Source organism: Artemia sp. Qi Xiang Cuo, chromosome 19, assembly GCF_049724085.1.
Source record: "Artemia sp. Qi Xiang Cuo chromosome 19, ASM4972408v1, whole genome shotgun sequence".
NCBI classification, from domain to species: Eukaryota; Metazoa; Arthropoda; class Branchiopoda; order Anostraca; family Artemiidae; genus Artemia; species Artemia sp. Qi Xiang Cuo.
In genome coordinates this window covers 9,286,130-9,299,662 of record NC_142812.1, presented here as the reverse complement: position 1 = coordinate 9,299,662, position 13,533 = coordinate 9,286,130, and the positions used below count along the sequence as shown (strand labels likewise).

Below are 13,533 nucleotides of genomic sequence, written 5' to 3'. Positions count from 1 at the left end.
ATTCATGCCAATCCTTCGTACCAATCCAACTAAAAACAAGGGTATTGTAAAAATAGCATAGAGAAGGAAAAAATAAAGGAAAAGAAAAACGTATAAATAAAATACATTCATCCAGAATCTGAGATCTGGCACTGGAATCTATTAATCAAAACCAAACTTCGATAAATACAAAGCATTGTTTGAAACGTCAAAAGAAAATATTTTGGTACAAGTAAAAGGTTTTGAGTTGCAAAATAAGTCGTCTTGAACAAATGTTATTGAAAATCAGCATAACAAGGCTTTTTACTAATATTTGTTAATCAAAATGTTAATATTATTTGATTTATTAAAGTTATTAAATTAAAAACATTTATATTTTTTTAGTAAAGTGCAAATTATGTTCTGCAAATCTGAAATACAAATTGATAATTTCTGCTTGATCTAAATTAAAGTTTCTCAGATGGCACTATATTTTCGCATCACGTTTTTTGAAGAATTGAGCTTGCTACTTGTGAATGAGATTTCTGCAAAGTCTATTTTGCTATATCTAATTTCTCTAGAGTAGCCTAGCATCTATTCGTATTTTTTGAAGTAGCATCTAAGTTAATGTGTTGCAGCTGTTGATAAGCTAGTTTGCACAGAAGTATAATATTTGGCTTAAAAAGGCCTTTACAGCAAACTACCTGGAGGTATAAGCTAGGTTTAGCATTAGCCCTACTTCCAAAAAATTTAAATGCCCAGTGCTTTTTGCTATTGCAGAAACTTATTATGTCAAATTGGTGAAACATTGGTAAATTTTTCTTTATCCTCATTATTGACGTACAAATAGCTGAAGTAGCCTAAACAGGATAGCCTATCCACTCTTTGACTAGGCTATTGGAAAAAATTAGTTTATAAGCTTATATAGAATGGTGCTATCCAATCTCCTTATAATTAAAAACATTTTAGTCATCTAGTTGGAAAATTTGGCCTGTCTGTATAGGAAAAATTGACTTTGACTATAGTTGGCAAATTTATATTTTTCCTATACAGATAGGCCAAATTTTCCAACTAGATGACTAAAATCTTTTTAATTATAAGGAGATTGGATAGTACCATTCTATATAGCCTAAGCTTATAAACTAATTTTTTCCAATAGTCAAAGGGTGGAGTCCTGCCTAAACATACCATTTGATGCCTTTTTTATGCTCTTTCCAAATGTTGGCTAATAATCATTTTTGTCAGAAATGAATTTTACCCCCACCCCTATATATACCAATTCAGGGTATATATTTGCACATTAGGGGGTGGGGTAAAGTTTAAACTTACCTCTCATTTAGATTATAAAATAAAATTTACCCCCCCCCCCTAATGCGCAAATATACCCTGAATTGGTTTATAAATGGGCTGGGGTAAAATTCATTTCCAACAAAAATGATTATTATATTTAGAAAGAGCATAAAAAAAGGCATCAAGTGGTATATTTGGTAAATATTTACCAAATCATAAGTACCTACCTCCTCTCCTAGAGGGTTCTGACCTTTGATGACCTTTAAAAATCCTTCTTTTATAGAAGCAAAACCTTGCAAAATAAATCTTCTGCTTAAATGAAGTCTAGGAAAAGTATTTTAGCCTCAGAACTTTGCTCAATCCTGATTTATAATGTTTCAAAGATCTGTAAATTTCCTAAAATAAAAAAAATCATATTGACATGGCTGAAAATTCTACTCAAATAACAGGAATCACATTTTCCAAACTAAAACCAGAGACCTAGAAATCATCAGAAGGTTAACTTAGTAGCTTGATAATACCTTCCTCGAGTATGTTTTTAGCCCTGGATTTATTACTGAGTTTTATTTTCCTAACCTAACCACTTTCCAAGGTAGCAAAAAGCTCCTTGTCTAGAATTTTACCATTTCATCACCTAAAAGTACCATTTTAAATGAAGGCTTTGATATCAGTTTAGTACTGGCAGTCACTACAAGGAAACACTTTGACATAATTACCTTTATGTTTAATTCAATGGCTTGTATTGGCTAATTTTTCTTACTTAAGTGCCCAAATATCATTGCTATTATTGATTTTGGATGCTTTGAGAGATAAGCATATTAAAAAATAATTTCTGAGACCACACTGGCTAAGCATGACAAAACAAAAATCACAAAAAAAAACAACAGAGAAATGAGAACAATGACAACCAGTGAAAAACAGAAGAAAAAATTATGCAAATATTTCAGTTGAGACCTCTGCTCAACTGTCCTCAGTACAGAACAATAAAAAAAAAAAAATACAGATAAAAGTCAGAAGGACAATATAAAAACAAAACCTCAAAATAAACACTGAAACTGAAATATGAAATTTCACAACTTCATTTTATGTAAAGCATTTTTAAAGGTGAATTGCTTGCCATGTTGGATTATTATCAGATTGGAAAATAAATTTTTGTGCTTGGATGTAAAAACAGTTAGAGTTAATAATTTCATTATAAATGGGGCTTAGAATAGTTTCTCCAGTATCTCTATTGAGGACAACCTTTAGGTGAATGTGCTTTTATATTTCAACTACTTCTGTAAAAACTTGCATGACATCTTTAGCAGGGGCAATAATAATGGTATTCTCAATCAAAATAAAATATTGGGGGTTGTCATAGACATTTTGAGCTAAGGTGGAATTCAAAAGTCTCAGGCCTTTGGTATAGCCCCATGGCTTTGTCGATTGAGGACCTATGTTCTGATAACCTCTCCCCTAATTGCTGTTGGGTTCTACCTACATAGAAACAGCCACAAGAACAGGGAATTCTATAAACATCACTACCCAGAATGGGACTGGTTTTATCTTTGCTGCTGTTGAAAAAGCTCTGTATTGAATTTGAATTTTTACAGGTGGCATTAAACTTATTTTTTTTAGGATTTTTTTTTCAGTTTATCACTATTTGAGAATATAGGATAGAACAGTGAAAAGTTTCTTATCACCCACTAAGGGGATATCTTTTGGGGATTGTGGACTTGATGTATTCTTTTGTGCCTTTTTTGTCATTTTTCTTTGATAGACTTAAGTAATTTTATAGGATACCTACTGCAAAATAAAATGTCAAGATATTTTAATTCTGGGACTATGTGAGCTTCTGAGCATATTCTTATTACACAATCAACCAAAGATATACTCCTCTTTTTACACAAAGAGAGTGGTTGGAAGAAAAATGCAAATAACTATTGTTATGTGTAGGCTTTCTATAAATAGAAAGCTCAAGGCAAAGAGGCTTATTGAAAATTAAGATGTCTAGAATTTATGGACCTTTTTTAGTTTCAGTGTTTATTTTGAGTTTTTTTTTATATTTTCTTTGGACCTTAAGTTGCTTGTTTTTGGATGCCTACTAAAATACTTGGGTTGATACCACTGCATTGCTTGTTTTTTCTACCTTAAATGAAGCTGCTATGTCATGGTATCAACACAATGTTAGCCCAATTACCTTAAATTACCTTAAATCGCACTTGCTAGCGATATGGACGAGTCCAGTGTACGACTCGTCCAATGCTCTTATTCTATTCTTGAATTTTTTCCATCTTGTAACTATTACTGGGTTTGTTTTCTAATATATTTTACTCTGCAGGGTAGACACATGAGCAGTGCAAACTTTATTTTTTGTACTCTTTGAATGGATAAACAGCTCATGGTAACAAACTAAGTAAAGAGTGATATGTGCTAATAGTGACTGAAACTTTACAGAAAGGAATATCCAAAGAACTGGCTTTTTAGAATGGTTCTAAATATGCAAAATTCATTAGGTTTGAAGCTACCCACCAAAAGTTATGAGACTGAGAAAATTTGTTATGTTCTCTAAAAAGGGGCAAAGCACCCCTAAAGGGGATTTTGGTGGGAATTACATAATAAAATTCAACATAGAAAACCCCAATAAAAGAGGTTTCAAGCCCCTTTATTCAAGAAAGTGAAAACTTTGTACTTCTTTTCTGAGAAGAGTGCTCAATTAAACAGGAACTCCATTAAACAGAAACTAAAAGTTCTAGTGTCCTTTTAAGTAATACAAATACTTTCATTGCAGCAAAGGGAATTTTCTGCCATTTTGTGGTGCAAAACAATAATTTTGGCCCAAAAATAGCCAAAAAGTTTTCAAGTGAAGATTCTAAGATAGCAAAACTATATATTGAACTTTCAGCAGGGGTATTACTAGCCAAAATGTTCAGGAGGGGGGTGATTGATTTTACTGACTGTGTGTCCTTTTAAGTAATACAAATACTTTCATTGCAGCAAAATGGAATTTTCTGCCATTTTGGGGTGCAAAACAATAATTTTGGCCCAAAGATAGCCAAAAAGTTTTCAAGGGAGGATTCTAAGATAGTGAAAATGTATATTGAACTTTCAGCAGGGGTATTACTAGCCAAAATGTTCAGGAGGGGGGTGATTGATTTTACTGACTGTGTGTCCTTTTAAGTAATACAAATACTTTCATTGCAGAAAAATGGAATTTTCTGCCATTTTGGGGTGCAAAACAATAATTTTGGCCCAAAGATAGCCAAAAAGTTTTCAAGGGAAGATTCTAAGATAGTGAAAATGTATATTGAACTTTCAGCAGGGGTATTACTAGCCAAAATGTTCAGGAGGGGGTGATTGATTTTACTGACTGTGTCCTTTTAAGTAATACAAATACTTTTATTGCAGCAAAATGGAATTTTCTGCCATTTTGGGGTGCAAAACAATAATTTTGGCCCAAAGATAGCCAAAAAGTTTTCAAGGGAAGATTCTAAGATAGTGAAAATGTATATTGAACTTTCAGCAGGGGTATTACTAGCCAAAATGTTCAGGAGGGGGGTGATTGATTTTACTGACTGTTTGTCCTTTTAAGTAATACAAATACTTTCATTGCAGCAAAATGGAATTTTATGCCATTTTGTGGTGCAAAACAATAATTTTGGCCCAAAGATAGCCAAAAAGTTTTCAAGTGAAGATTCTAAGATAGTGAAAATGTATATTGAACTTTCAGCAGGGGTATTACTAGCCAAAATGTTCAGGAGGGGGTGATTGATTTTACTGACTGTGTGTCCTTTTAAGTAATACAAATACTTTTATTGCAGCAAAATGGAATTTTCTGCCATTTTGGGGTGCAAAACAATAATTTTGGCCCAAAGATAGCCAAAAAGTTTTCAAGGGAAGATTCTAAGATAGTGAAAATGTATATTGAACTTTCAGCAGGGGTATTACTAGCCAAAATGTTCAGGAGGGGGGTGATTGATTTTACTGACTGTGTGTCCTTTTAAGTAATACAAATACTTTCATTGCAGAAAAATGGAATTTTCTGCCATTTTGGGGTGCAAAACAATAATTTTGGCCCAAAGATAGCCAAAAAGTTTTCAAGGGAAGATTCTAAGATAGTGAAAATGTATATTGAACTTTCAGCAGGGGTATTACTAGCCAAAATGTTCAGGAGGGGGGTGATTGATTTTACTGACTGTGTCCTTTTAAGTAATACAAATACTTTTATTGCAGCAAAATGGAATTTTCTGCCATTTTGGGGTGCAAAACAATAATTTTGGCCCAAAGATAGCCAAAAAGTTTTCAAGGGAAGATTCTAAGATAGTGAAAATGTATATTGAACTTTCAGCAGGGGTATTACTAGCCAAAATGTTCAGGAGGGGGGTGATTGATTTTACTGACTGTGTGTCCTTTTAAGTAATACAGATACTTTTATTGCAGCAAAATGGAATTTTTTGCCATTTTGTGGTGCAAAACAATAATTTTGGCCCAAAGATAGCCAAAAAGTTTTCAAGTGAAGATTCTAAGATAACAAAAATATATATTGAACTTTCAGCAGGGGTATTACTAGCCAAAATGTTCAGGAGGGGGGTGATTGATTTTACTGACTGTGTGTCCTTTTAAGTAATACAAATACTTTCATTGCAGCAAAATGGAATTTTCTGCCATTTTGTGGTGCAAAACAATAATTTTGGCCCAAAGATAGCCAAAAAGTTTTCAAGTGAAGATACTAAGATAGCAAAAATATATATTGAACTTTCAGCAGGGGTATTTCTAGCCAAAATGTTCAGGAGGGAGGTGATTGATTTTACTGACTGGCTGATCATTTATACAAACTGTTTTCACCACTAATTAACATAATGGCCATTTCTAATATGAAACTTGGGATAGCAATTCAGCTTACCAAATCATATAATATGAGGAAAAATAGCTGTTTAGTTCTTTTTCCCATAAGAAGTGTATGAACAACGACATGGTGATCTAATGAAGAATGGACCAATACATTAGGAGAAAAGTGATAACGTGATTTATATACAAAAAGATCTCAGAACCAAGTGACCAATCAGGGATTAAATTGGGATTGTGGCTGGTGATGTTAATGTCAATCTTCTGTCCCAATCTGAAAGAAGTGATCTGTTTTTTGATGCTTTGCCTAGTGGCTATCAGTTAGTCAATAAAGATAAACAGTTTACCTACATTCATAACCGTGATGGTTCTAGATCAAACCTTGATCATATTATAGTTTCAAGGGGATCTCTCGTGGTTCCTCCTGTCATTGTTTTGGATGATAAAATTGAGGATGATCATTTGCCTTTAACTTGTGAAATTGAGTCACCTGCTCTACTGGCTTATAACCGTTTTTCTTACCATAATAAATGGTTTAATAAGCCAAATTGGAAATGAGTAAATTCTGAAGTTTATTTGTATGTTCTTTGCTCGTTATTATCAAGCCTGAAGTGCCTTTTCACCTTTTACAAACCTCTGTAAGGTCACCGACAGCTAAGATTAGATAAATTGTTACTATTACCAGATCGTGCATTGTTTGAAGTCAGCTGCTTTAGTTTCAACTCCTGTTGAACCTGTTAGAGTCGACACCAAAGAACCATTTTGGAAAGTGTAACCAGTAGTGAAAAAAGCTAATCAACATGCGAAATTGTGGCTTCGCCTTTGGATTGCTTGTGATCAGCCCAAGTCTGGTAAAGTATTTGAAATGAAGCAAAATTTAAAATGTCAGTTTAGATCTTCTTTGTGTCAAGCCCACCTGAATGGTTTTGATGGTCCCTCAAATTAAAAGTCTTTGTCTAATATAATTAATAGCAGCAGTGTGTGCCTGCTGCCGTTTCGATGATCAAAGTCATTGATTTTGTAGTTCATTTTACTCGGGTTTTTTCTACATTTAATCATTCTATCAAGTCCAGGTTTTCTTCCTTATTGCATAATACTCTTCATCGAGTTCTTTGGCAAGTCCATATATTGTCAATATCTAGTGGTGATATCTATTGGGCTTTTAAGAATGTTAAGAAATCAAGTGCTCCTGATATGGATGGTCTGTGTTAGAATCACTTCACCATTAAGTGTCCATTATTGTTAACACACATTCAGCTTCTATTCCAGATGTGTTTAGCCCAGTCGTTAGTTCCAGATAGTTTTCTTTCGGGAATCGTAACATCAGTTTTGAAAAAGGGAAAGGACGCAGATCAGTGTACCAGTTATCAAACAATTATAGTGTCCTGTGTCATGAGCAAACTGTTGAGTATGTCGTATTGCCTGAAGTTTTGACTAAATGTGATTTTTCTGATTATCAAGTTGGGTTCAGAGCCGGTTTTGGTTTTTATAAAGCCCAACATATACTTTGTAAGTTGCTAGTCTTGGCAAAAATGCAAAAAAGGCCACTTTATTTTTGCTTGGTTGATATCTCAGGTGCTTTTGACAACGTTGTACATTTGCAAGCACTTCACTGCTTAGTTAAAGCAGGAGTTAAATTTTCCATAGTAAAAGTTCTTCAATATTGGTATTCTAATTGGTTGGTTTGGTTAAAGTGGATGTCTGATATATCCGAACCTATCTCTGTAAAGAAGGGAGTCAGGCAAGGTAGTGTACTGTCTCCATATATTTTTAAAACTGTGCTTGCGGACTGTTTTCGAATGCTGTCTCCTACTGTGTTTTTAGAAAATGCTGCTGTTAGTCACATTGCCTATGCTGATGATGTTCTGCTAGTTAGTCATACTAGGTCAGGCCTCACAAAGAATCTAAATGTTCTGATTAATGCTTTGAGTATGATTGGGCTTTCTGTAAATGCTTCAAAATGCGAGTTTCTGTGCTTTAATACTTCTAACCCTGCTCCTTCTTTATATATGGGTACAATGCTACTCAAGTGTGTCTCAAAGTTGAAATGGCTTGGGATTACTTTTTCTGATATACTTTCGACTACATTCTCGTTTCTGGCTGCTAGCGCTCTGCAGCGGTTTTACTCCTCGTATAGTAAAGTATGGTCTGGTAGACGGAGATACTGCCGCCACATTTTTGACAAGTAATGCCGTAGTTTTGTTCTCTTGTAATTCTTTTTCTGCTCATGGTGTCGGTTTAAAAATGCGCTAAAGACCGCCTTTGTGGAAGGACAGATTATTTTAAATATTTCAAATTCCTACTATGTTTGCCGACGTGGCACAGAAATCACAAGAATATGTCTCACTTTGGACTCATCGACCCTCTAGTGCTGCTTGACAACATTGCTAAGGATCTGAGGACCAATACTCCAAGGAAGATATGCGCCAGTGACCCCCTCACTTATTTTTTTCCAGATTATTGTTTCTATGAATATAGTTAAGTTATTTATGTTGTGTTTTCCTTATTATTTCCTTGTGGAAAATATTATTTAGTTTTTTCTTTTTTTACTCTGCATTTATTTTATATTGGGTTCACAAATAAACTTACTTACTTACTTACTAGAAGTGAAAAAATTGACAAATTTAAATTAAAATACACAGATTAAACAAAAAAAAAAAGGAAGAAAATACAGCTATATGCCTTCAGTTAAAAATTCAAACGTCTTGGTTTGGGGGATAGCCAGACTTTCAGTAATTGTCAAGTTTCAGCTCATCTGTAATGTCAGTCTCACAGCAAATCATGACCAGTTTCAGTTTGCTAAAACTTCTTGCTGCTATAGCCATAGTTGGTGGTGCTGTTACAATCCACTGGTAAACTCACCAGAGAGTCAGGAACATTGATTTGACAGTGTTAATTTCACAGAATAGTCCCTCAAAGATGGTGCGATTTATGACATTGTTGCTTTCAACCTCAATTCTGGTGAAAAAGTGTTTGAAAGCATTTAGCTCTAGCATTAGTTCTGCAGGATCTAAGCCTTTTCCAGGAAACATCTTCACGAGTTTGGAAAGGCTTTCATAGCTGTCATTCATTTTGTCCTGTGAACTTTGGTATGCTGGCCCCAGAAAAGATGATTTGTCATAGATTGCATCATCCAAGCTGTTCATTAGGGCTCTAAGAACACCACAGGGCTCCTTTGCATAGAATGATTTCCAGTCATCCGGCAGGTTGGCTCCAGAATTAGCAATGGCCTCTGAATAACAAGCAGGTGGATGTGTAGGATGGTGTTTCTTCTTCTAATTCACAGCAGGCGGGCTATTCAGTTGATACTATTTAGCCCTCTTCCTTTTGCTTCACTCTGTGGGTTACAGAGCGACTGTCTTGGTTGTCTCTTATTTATTAGATATTCTCAGATATCTTTCAGTAGATCTTTTGACTCAAGAAGTTCAAATATAAGATGATAGATATCGATTTCTGTGCTCTGTGTGGAGGTATAGTTGGCTAAGCTCTTGGCTGATAATGAGATTGTGTGGTGTTTGAAACATTTTAACAGTTTACAAAACAAGGTATATTGTGCAGACGTCAGCATATTACATTCAAATAGGCAATGGTCAATTGTTTCATTATTCATATTACCACGCCTTCAAAGAGAGGACAGGGGAGTTGAACCACTTGAATTAGAAAACTTATATGACAATGCAAGGAAATTTATTCCATTTGTTCCAGAACGAATTCTATGATAAATTTTAGAAAAATACTTATTGGGAAAGGAGGAAAGGATAAGATTAATCTTATTAAAATTAATATCTGATAGCCTCCATCGGTAAATATCTCTAATTGGGATTGGTCTCCCACTTGGCTGGTCAATATTTATAGCATTTTTTGCTATTTCATCAACCTGATGATTACCACTTATGCCAGAGTTGCTGGGAATGTACTGAAAATAAGTTTTTATGCCACTTGAAGCAATATTATCAATAATACTGAGACAATGATAAGTGTCAATGTCCAACTTATATTGAGGAGCTGAGGCCAGCAACTCAAGGATTGAGAGAGAGTCAAAGTATATGATAATATTATTTGAATTTATACTCATAAGTTGTTTTTCCTTAAAGTGTTCGTATGGCGTGATTATGGTATTTAACTCAGTAGATACTATATATACATTATTGTATATTCTTTCGCCCATAGCAATTTTCAAGTGAGGAAGCAAAACACCACTGACAACCTTTTCATTCATTTTTGACCCATCAACAAAATATTTGGAAGTGATTTTTATAGGTAATTGTATTAAGTTCGGTGTTTAAGGTGGAACTTGTCATTGGCTATTGAACCAAATTTTTCTGCTATTGCTTTGCTGCCTCAATTTGCCTATCCCAATCCGGGTCTTTGAGGAGAGAATCTGAAATATTGCATGGTGCCCTGAGTTTTTTTTTATTACCAGTCATCAGATTGAGGTGTTCAGCCTGCAACTTTTCTGCAAGAAACTTTGTCCTGAACATGACCTGGCACGCGAGCATAAGCATCAGAATGAAGTCAAAGCAGGTTGTGCATCAGTGCAGAACTTTGGCTTTTTCTTTTATTATTTTGTCCTCATTTTGTTCTTTTAGCTCTTCAAGAACTTCCACAATGATGTCTAAGCTGGTCCACAAGGCTGTCAAGCTTTTCAATCTGGATTTCCATCTTGTCATTGACAAATTTTTTAGCTTCAGTACTGAGTCAGCCCTCTCCAGTGTTCGTTTGCTAGCAATAACTCTTTTCATTCCACCCATAAAAAAGATGTACAGTTCTTGGTAGATCTCAAACATTTTTCAGACTATGGGAATGTTGCTGCACATGCATTCTTCAATGAGGTTCTCTCTATGAGCCATGCATATTACTTGCATAATTATAGCTCTGAAACATGGGGGCCTCTTTGCTTGCGCCTTCCGTTTTTAAGAACTTCTAGAATCTTGTAGGCAATTTCTTTACCTTTTTTTTTAACCAACTAGTACCATGGCTAAAAGTCCCTCCTGGATGGTGCCATTGCAGTCAATGTACCTGACACAAATCACAAGCCTTTTTTGTGTGCACAGTCTGGAGTGGTATCTGTGATACTTGAGTATGCACTGCTATTGTTCACATCAATTACAATTGTGCACTTGATTTTGTTACCCAGTACCTCAATGAGTTTATTTTTCAAAACCCCACTAAAGTAGTTCACCATATTCCTTTTTATTGTTCTTTCACACTTCCAGTTGCCAAAATGTTGATTGCAGCAAGCAACAAGGTTAACAATTTGATGGAAATTCCCATTGCTATCATCAGCTGTGCCATGAAGAGCTATCTGTTATTTTCCTAGTGTTTTTACTATAACCTTAAGAACCTTGACCCCTTGTCGGTTTTTAATTAATTCCTTATTCTGCTGTCTTTTCAAGGCCTTAGATTTTCATCCAATATGTTTTCAATGCTGTGCTTAAGTTTGTTATAAACTGCCATATCAATTACTGCTGACTGATGAGCAGCACTTTCAAAATATTCTTTCATCTTACCAGGGTTCTCTGTCCTTCAGCTCATCATCTTGTTCCAGGAGCACACTCCATTTTTAACCCAAGTATCTTCTGTCTTTTTGCGTTTTGGTCCGGTAGGAAACAGCATGCATGCAAAGCAGTATACATGGTCCTTGCTGACACTATACTCAAGGTACTTGTGTTTTTTATTCCAACCAGCGTTCATTCTCTTTTGGTGTTTGTTGCTCGTCAATGCGTTTTTCTGGTCTGCAAAAGTGGTAAGATACGGCCATTTTTAACCCAAGCATCGTCTGTCTTTCTGCGTTTTGGTCCAGCAGGAAACAGCATGCATACAAAGCAGTATACATGGTCCTTGCAGACACTATGCTCAAGGTAATTGTATTTTTTGTTCCAACCAGCGTTCTTTTGGTGTTTGTTGCTCGTCAATGCGTTTTTCTGGTCTGCAAAACTGGTAAGATAAGGCTGGTTAGGACCTATGTTAAGCAAATAACGTTTCTGATGTTCCTTAAGCGGGAATGGTTGCTGTCTGGGGTTGTGATCAACATGACAGTCAAGAGACAGGTTTTCAAAAATCATGCTTTTTTGTGTTTCAACTTGGAGTATAGCTGCTGACAAAATTTCAAGTTATTTAGGTTTTCATCTACACTTTTACACAAGCTGGTAATATCAATTTGCAGAGTCTTTTTTGATTACTTGATGCACTGTCAAACCAGAGCTTTGCTTGACAATCACCAATTAAATCATTTGCAACTTTGCAACAAGCTCCCCACTGTCCTCTGACATAAGATATTTATTTATTTCAAAAAATCTCTATCACAAGCCCACCAACGGCAGAATTCGGACTTTGGAGTCAACAAATCATATGATTGCACAAAAACTGGCAAAAATGCAAAAACAACAACCAAAATGAAAAATAATGAATTATCATTTATGAGTCAATAATTAAGCTGCAAAAATTCAATTAAAGAGTTAAAAAGATAAAAACTGGTCAAACTAAACTTAAACAAATACAAGTCAAAAAAAGAATTAGAAGAGACATTAAAAAAAAGGGGGGTGGGAAATAAGCCAATAAATACAAAAAAAGAATGAGATATTATCGTTGCCAAGTGCACTCTGCCTCCATGCTGCCTATTCACAGAAAAGTGACTTTAAAACAGCACAGGAATTCCATGGCCACTTATAAACTGTCAGATGTCTCCCAAGAATAGTAGCTGAGAGTTCGGTATTACCCCTCTCTTTCGTCACTTTTCGCTAATCAGTTGTGTTCTGTTAACACACAGTTACATGGTTACACGCAGTTACAGTTACATGGAGTTAAGTTAAACGGGGGTTTAGTTAAATGGGGTTGAGTTGCATGGAGGTTGAGTTGCACGAGGGTTCAGTTAAAGGGGGTTCAGTTGCATGAGGGTTCAGTAGCACGAGGGTTCAGTTGCACGGGGGTTCAGTTGCACGGGGGTTTAGTTACATGGGGGTTCAGTTACAGGGGTTCAGTTACAATGGAACAACCATAAAAATTAAAAGGGACATTAAAAAAGTGTCAATAATCTAACTGCATAAAGTCAATAAAATAGTTGAAAAGATAAAAACTGGTCAAAAAAGGGGAGAGGGGACAAAAATAAGTGAATAAACACAAAAAAGAGAACAAAATATAAATATTATAAAAATTAAAAATGAAACTAAAAAAAGAGGGGGGAGGAGGTGGAAACAAACAAATAAGTGCAAGAACCTGGGCAGCACCATCAGCCAATAAAAGAAGGGAGAAACAAGTGGGATATCTTATTAATTTTTTCTGTGATGAAGGGTCCATGATTGGCATTATCATGGACTTAGAGTGGTTTCTGTCATGTCTATCTCTAATTTCATTGAGGATACTCATAGGTTTTGATTCATACTACTTGATTTTCTTGTATCACTATCACTAACAGATTGTTCCCTTAGATAGACGTTTTCATCCTAGTTCCTCTTTGCAGGC

The 13,533-nt window shown here is 35.1% G+C and overlaps 1 protein-coding gene across 4 annotated transcripts in view; it reads left to right on the top strand.

Moving 5' to 3' along the window:
• The first annotated feature begins 505 nt into the window (after positions 1-505).
• LOC148940470 (uncharacterized) overlaps positions 506-13,533 on the top strand; it is a 46,159-nt gene continuing 33,131 nt past the window's right edge. For 3 of the 4 annotated variants that reach the window (XR_016143375.1, XR_016143376.1, XM_089105296.1), the window contains exon 1: positions 506-769. Coding sequence is in view for 1 of the 4 variants with exons in the window: in XM_089105296.1 (XP_088961422.1) it covers positions 713-769 (57 nt within the window). In the remaining 3 variants the exon portion in view is untranslated. The remainder of the gene's footprint in view (positions 770-13,533) is intronic. The other variant, XM_089105297.1, reaches the window with a different exon arrangement.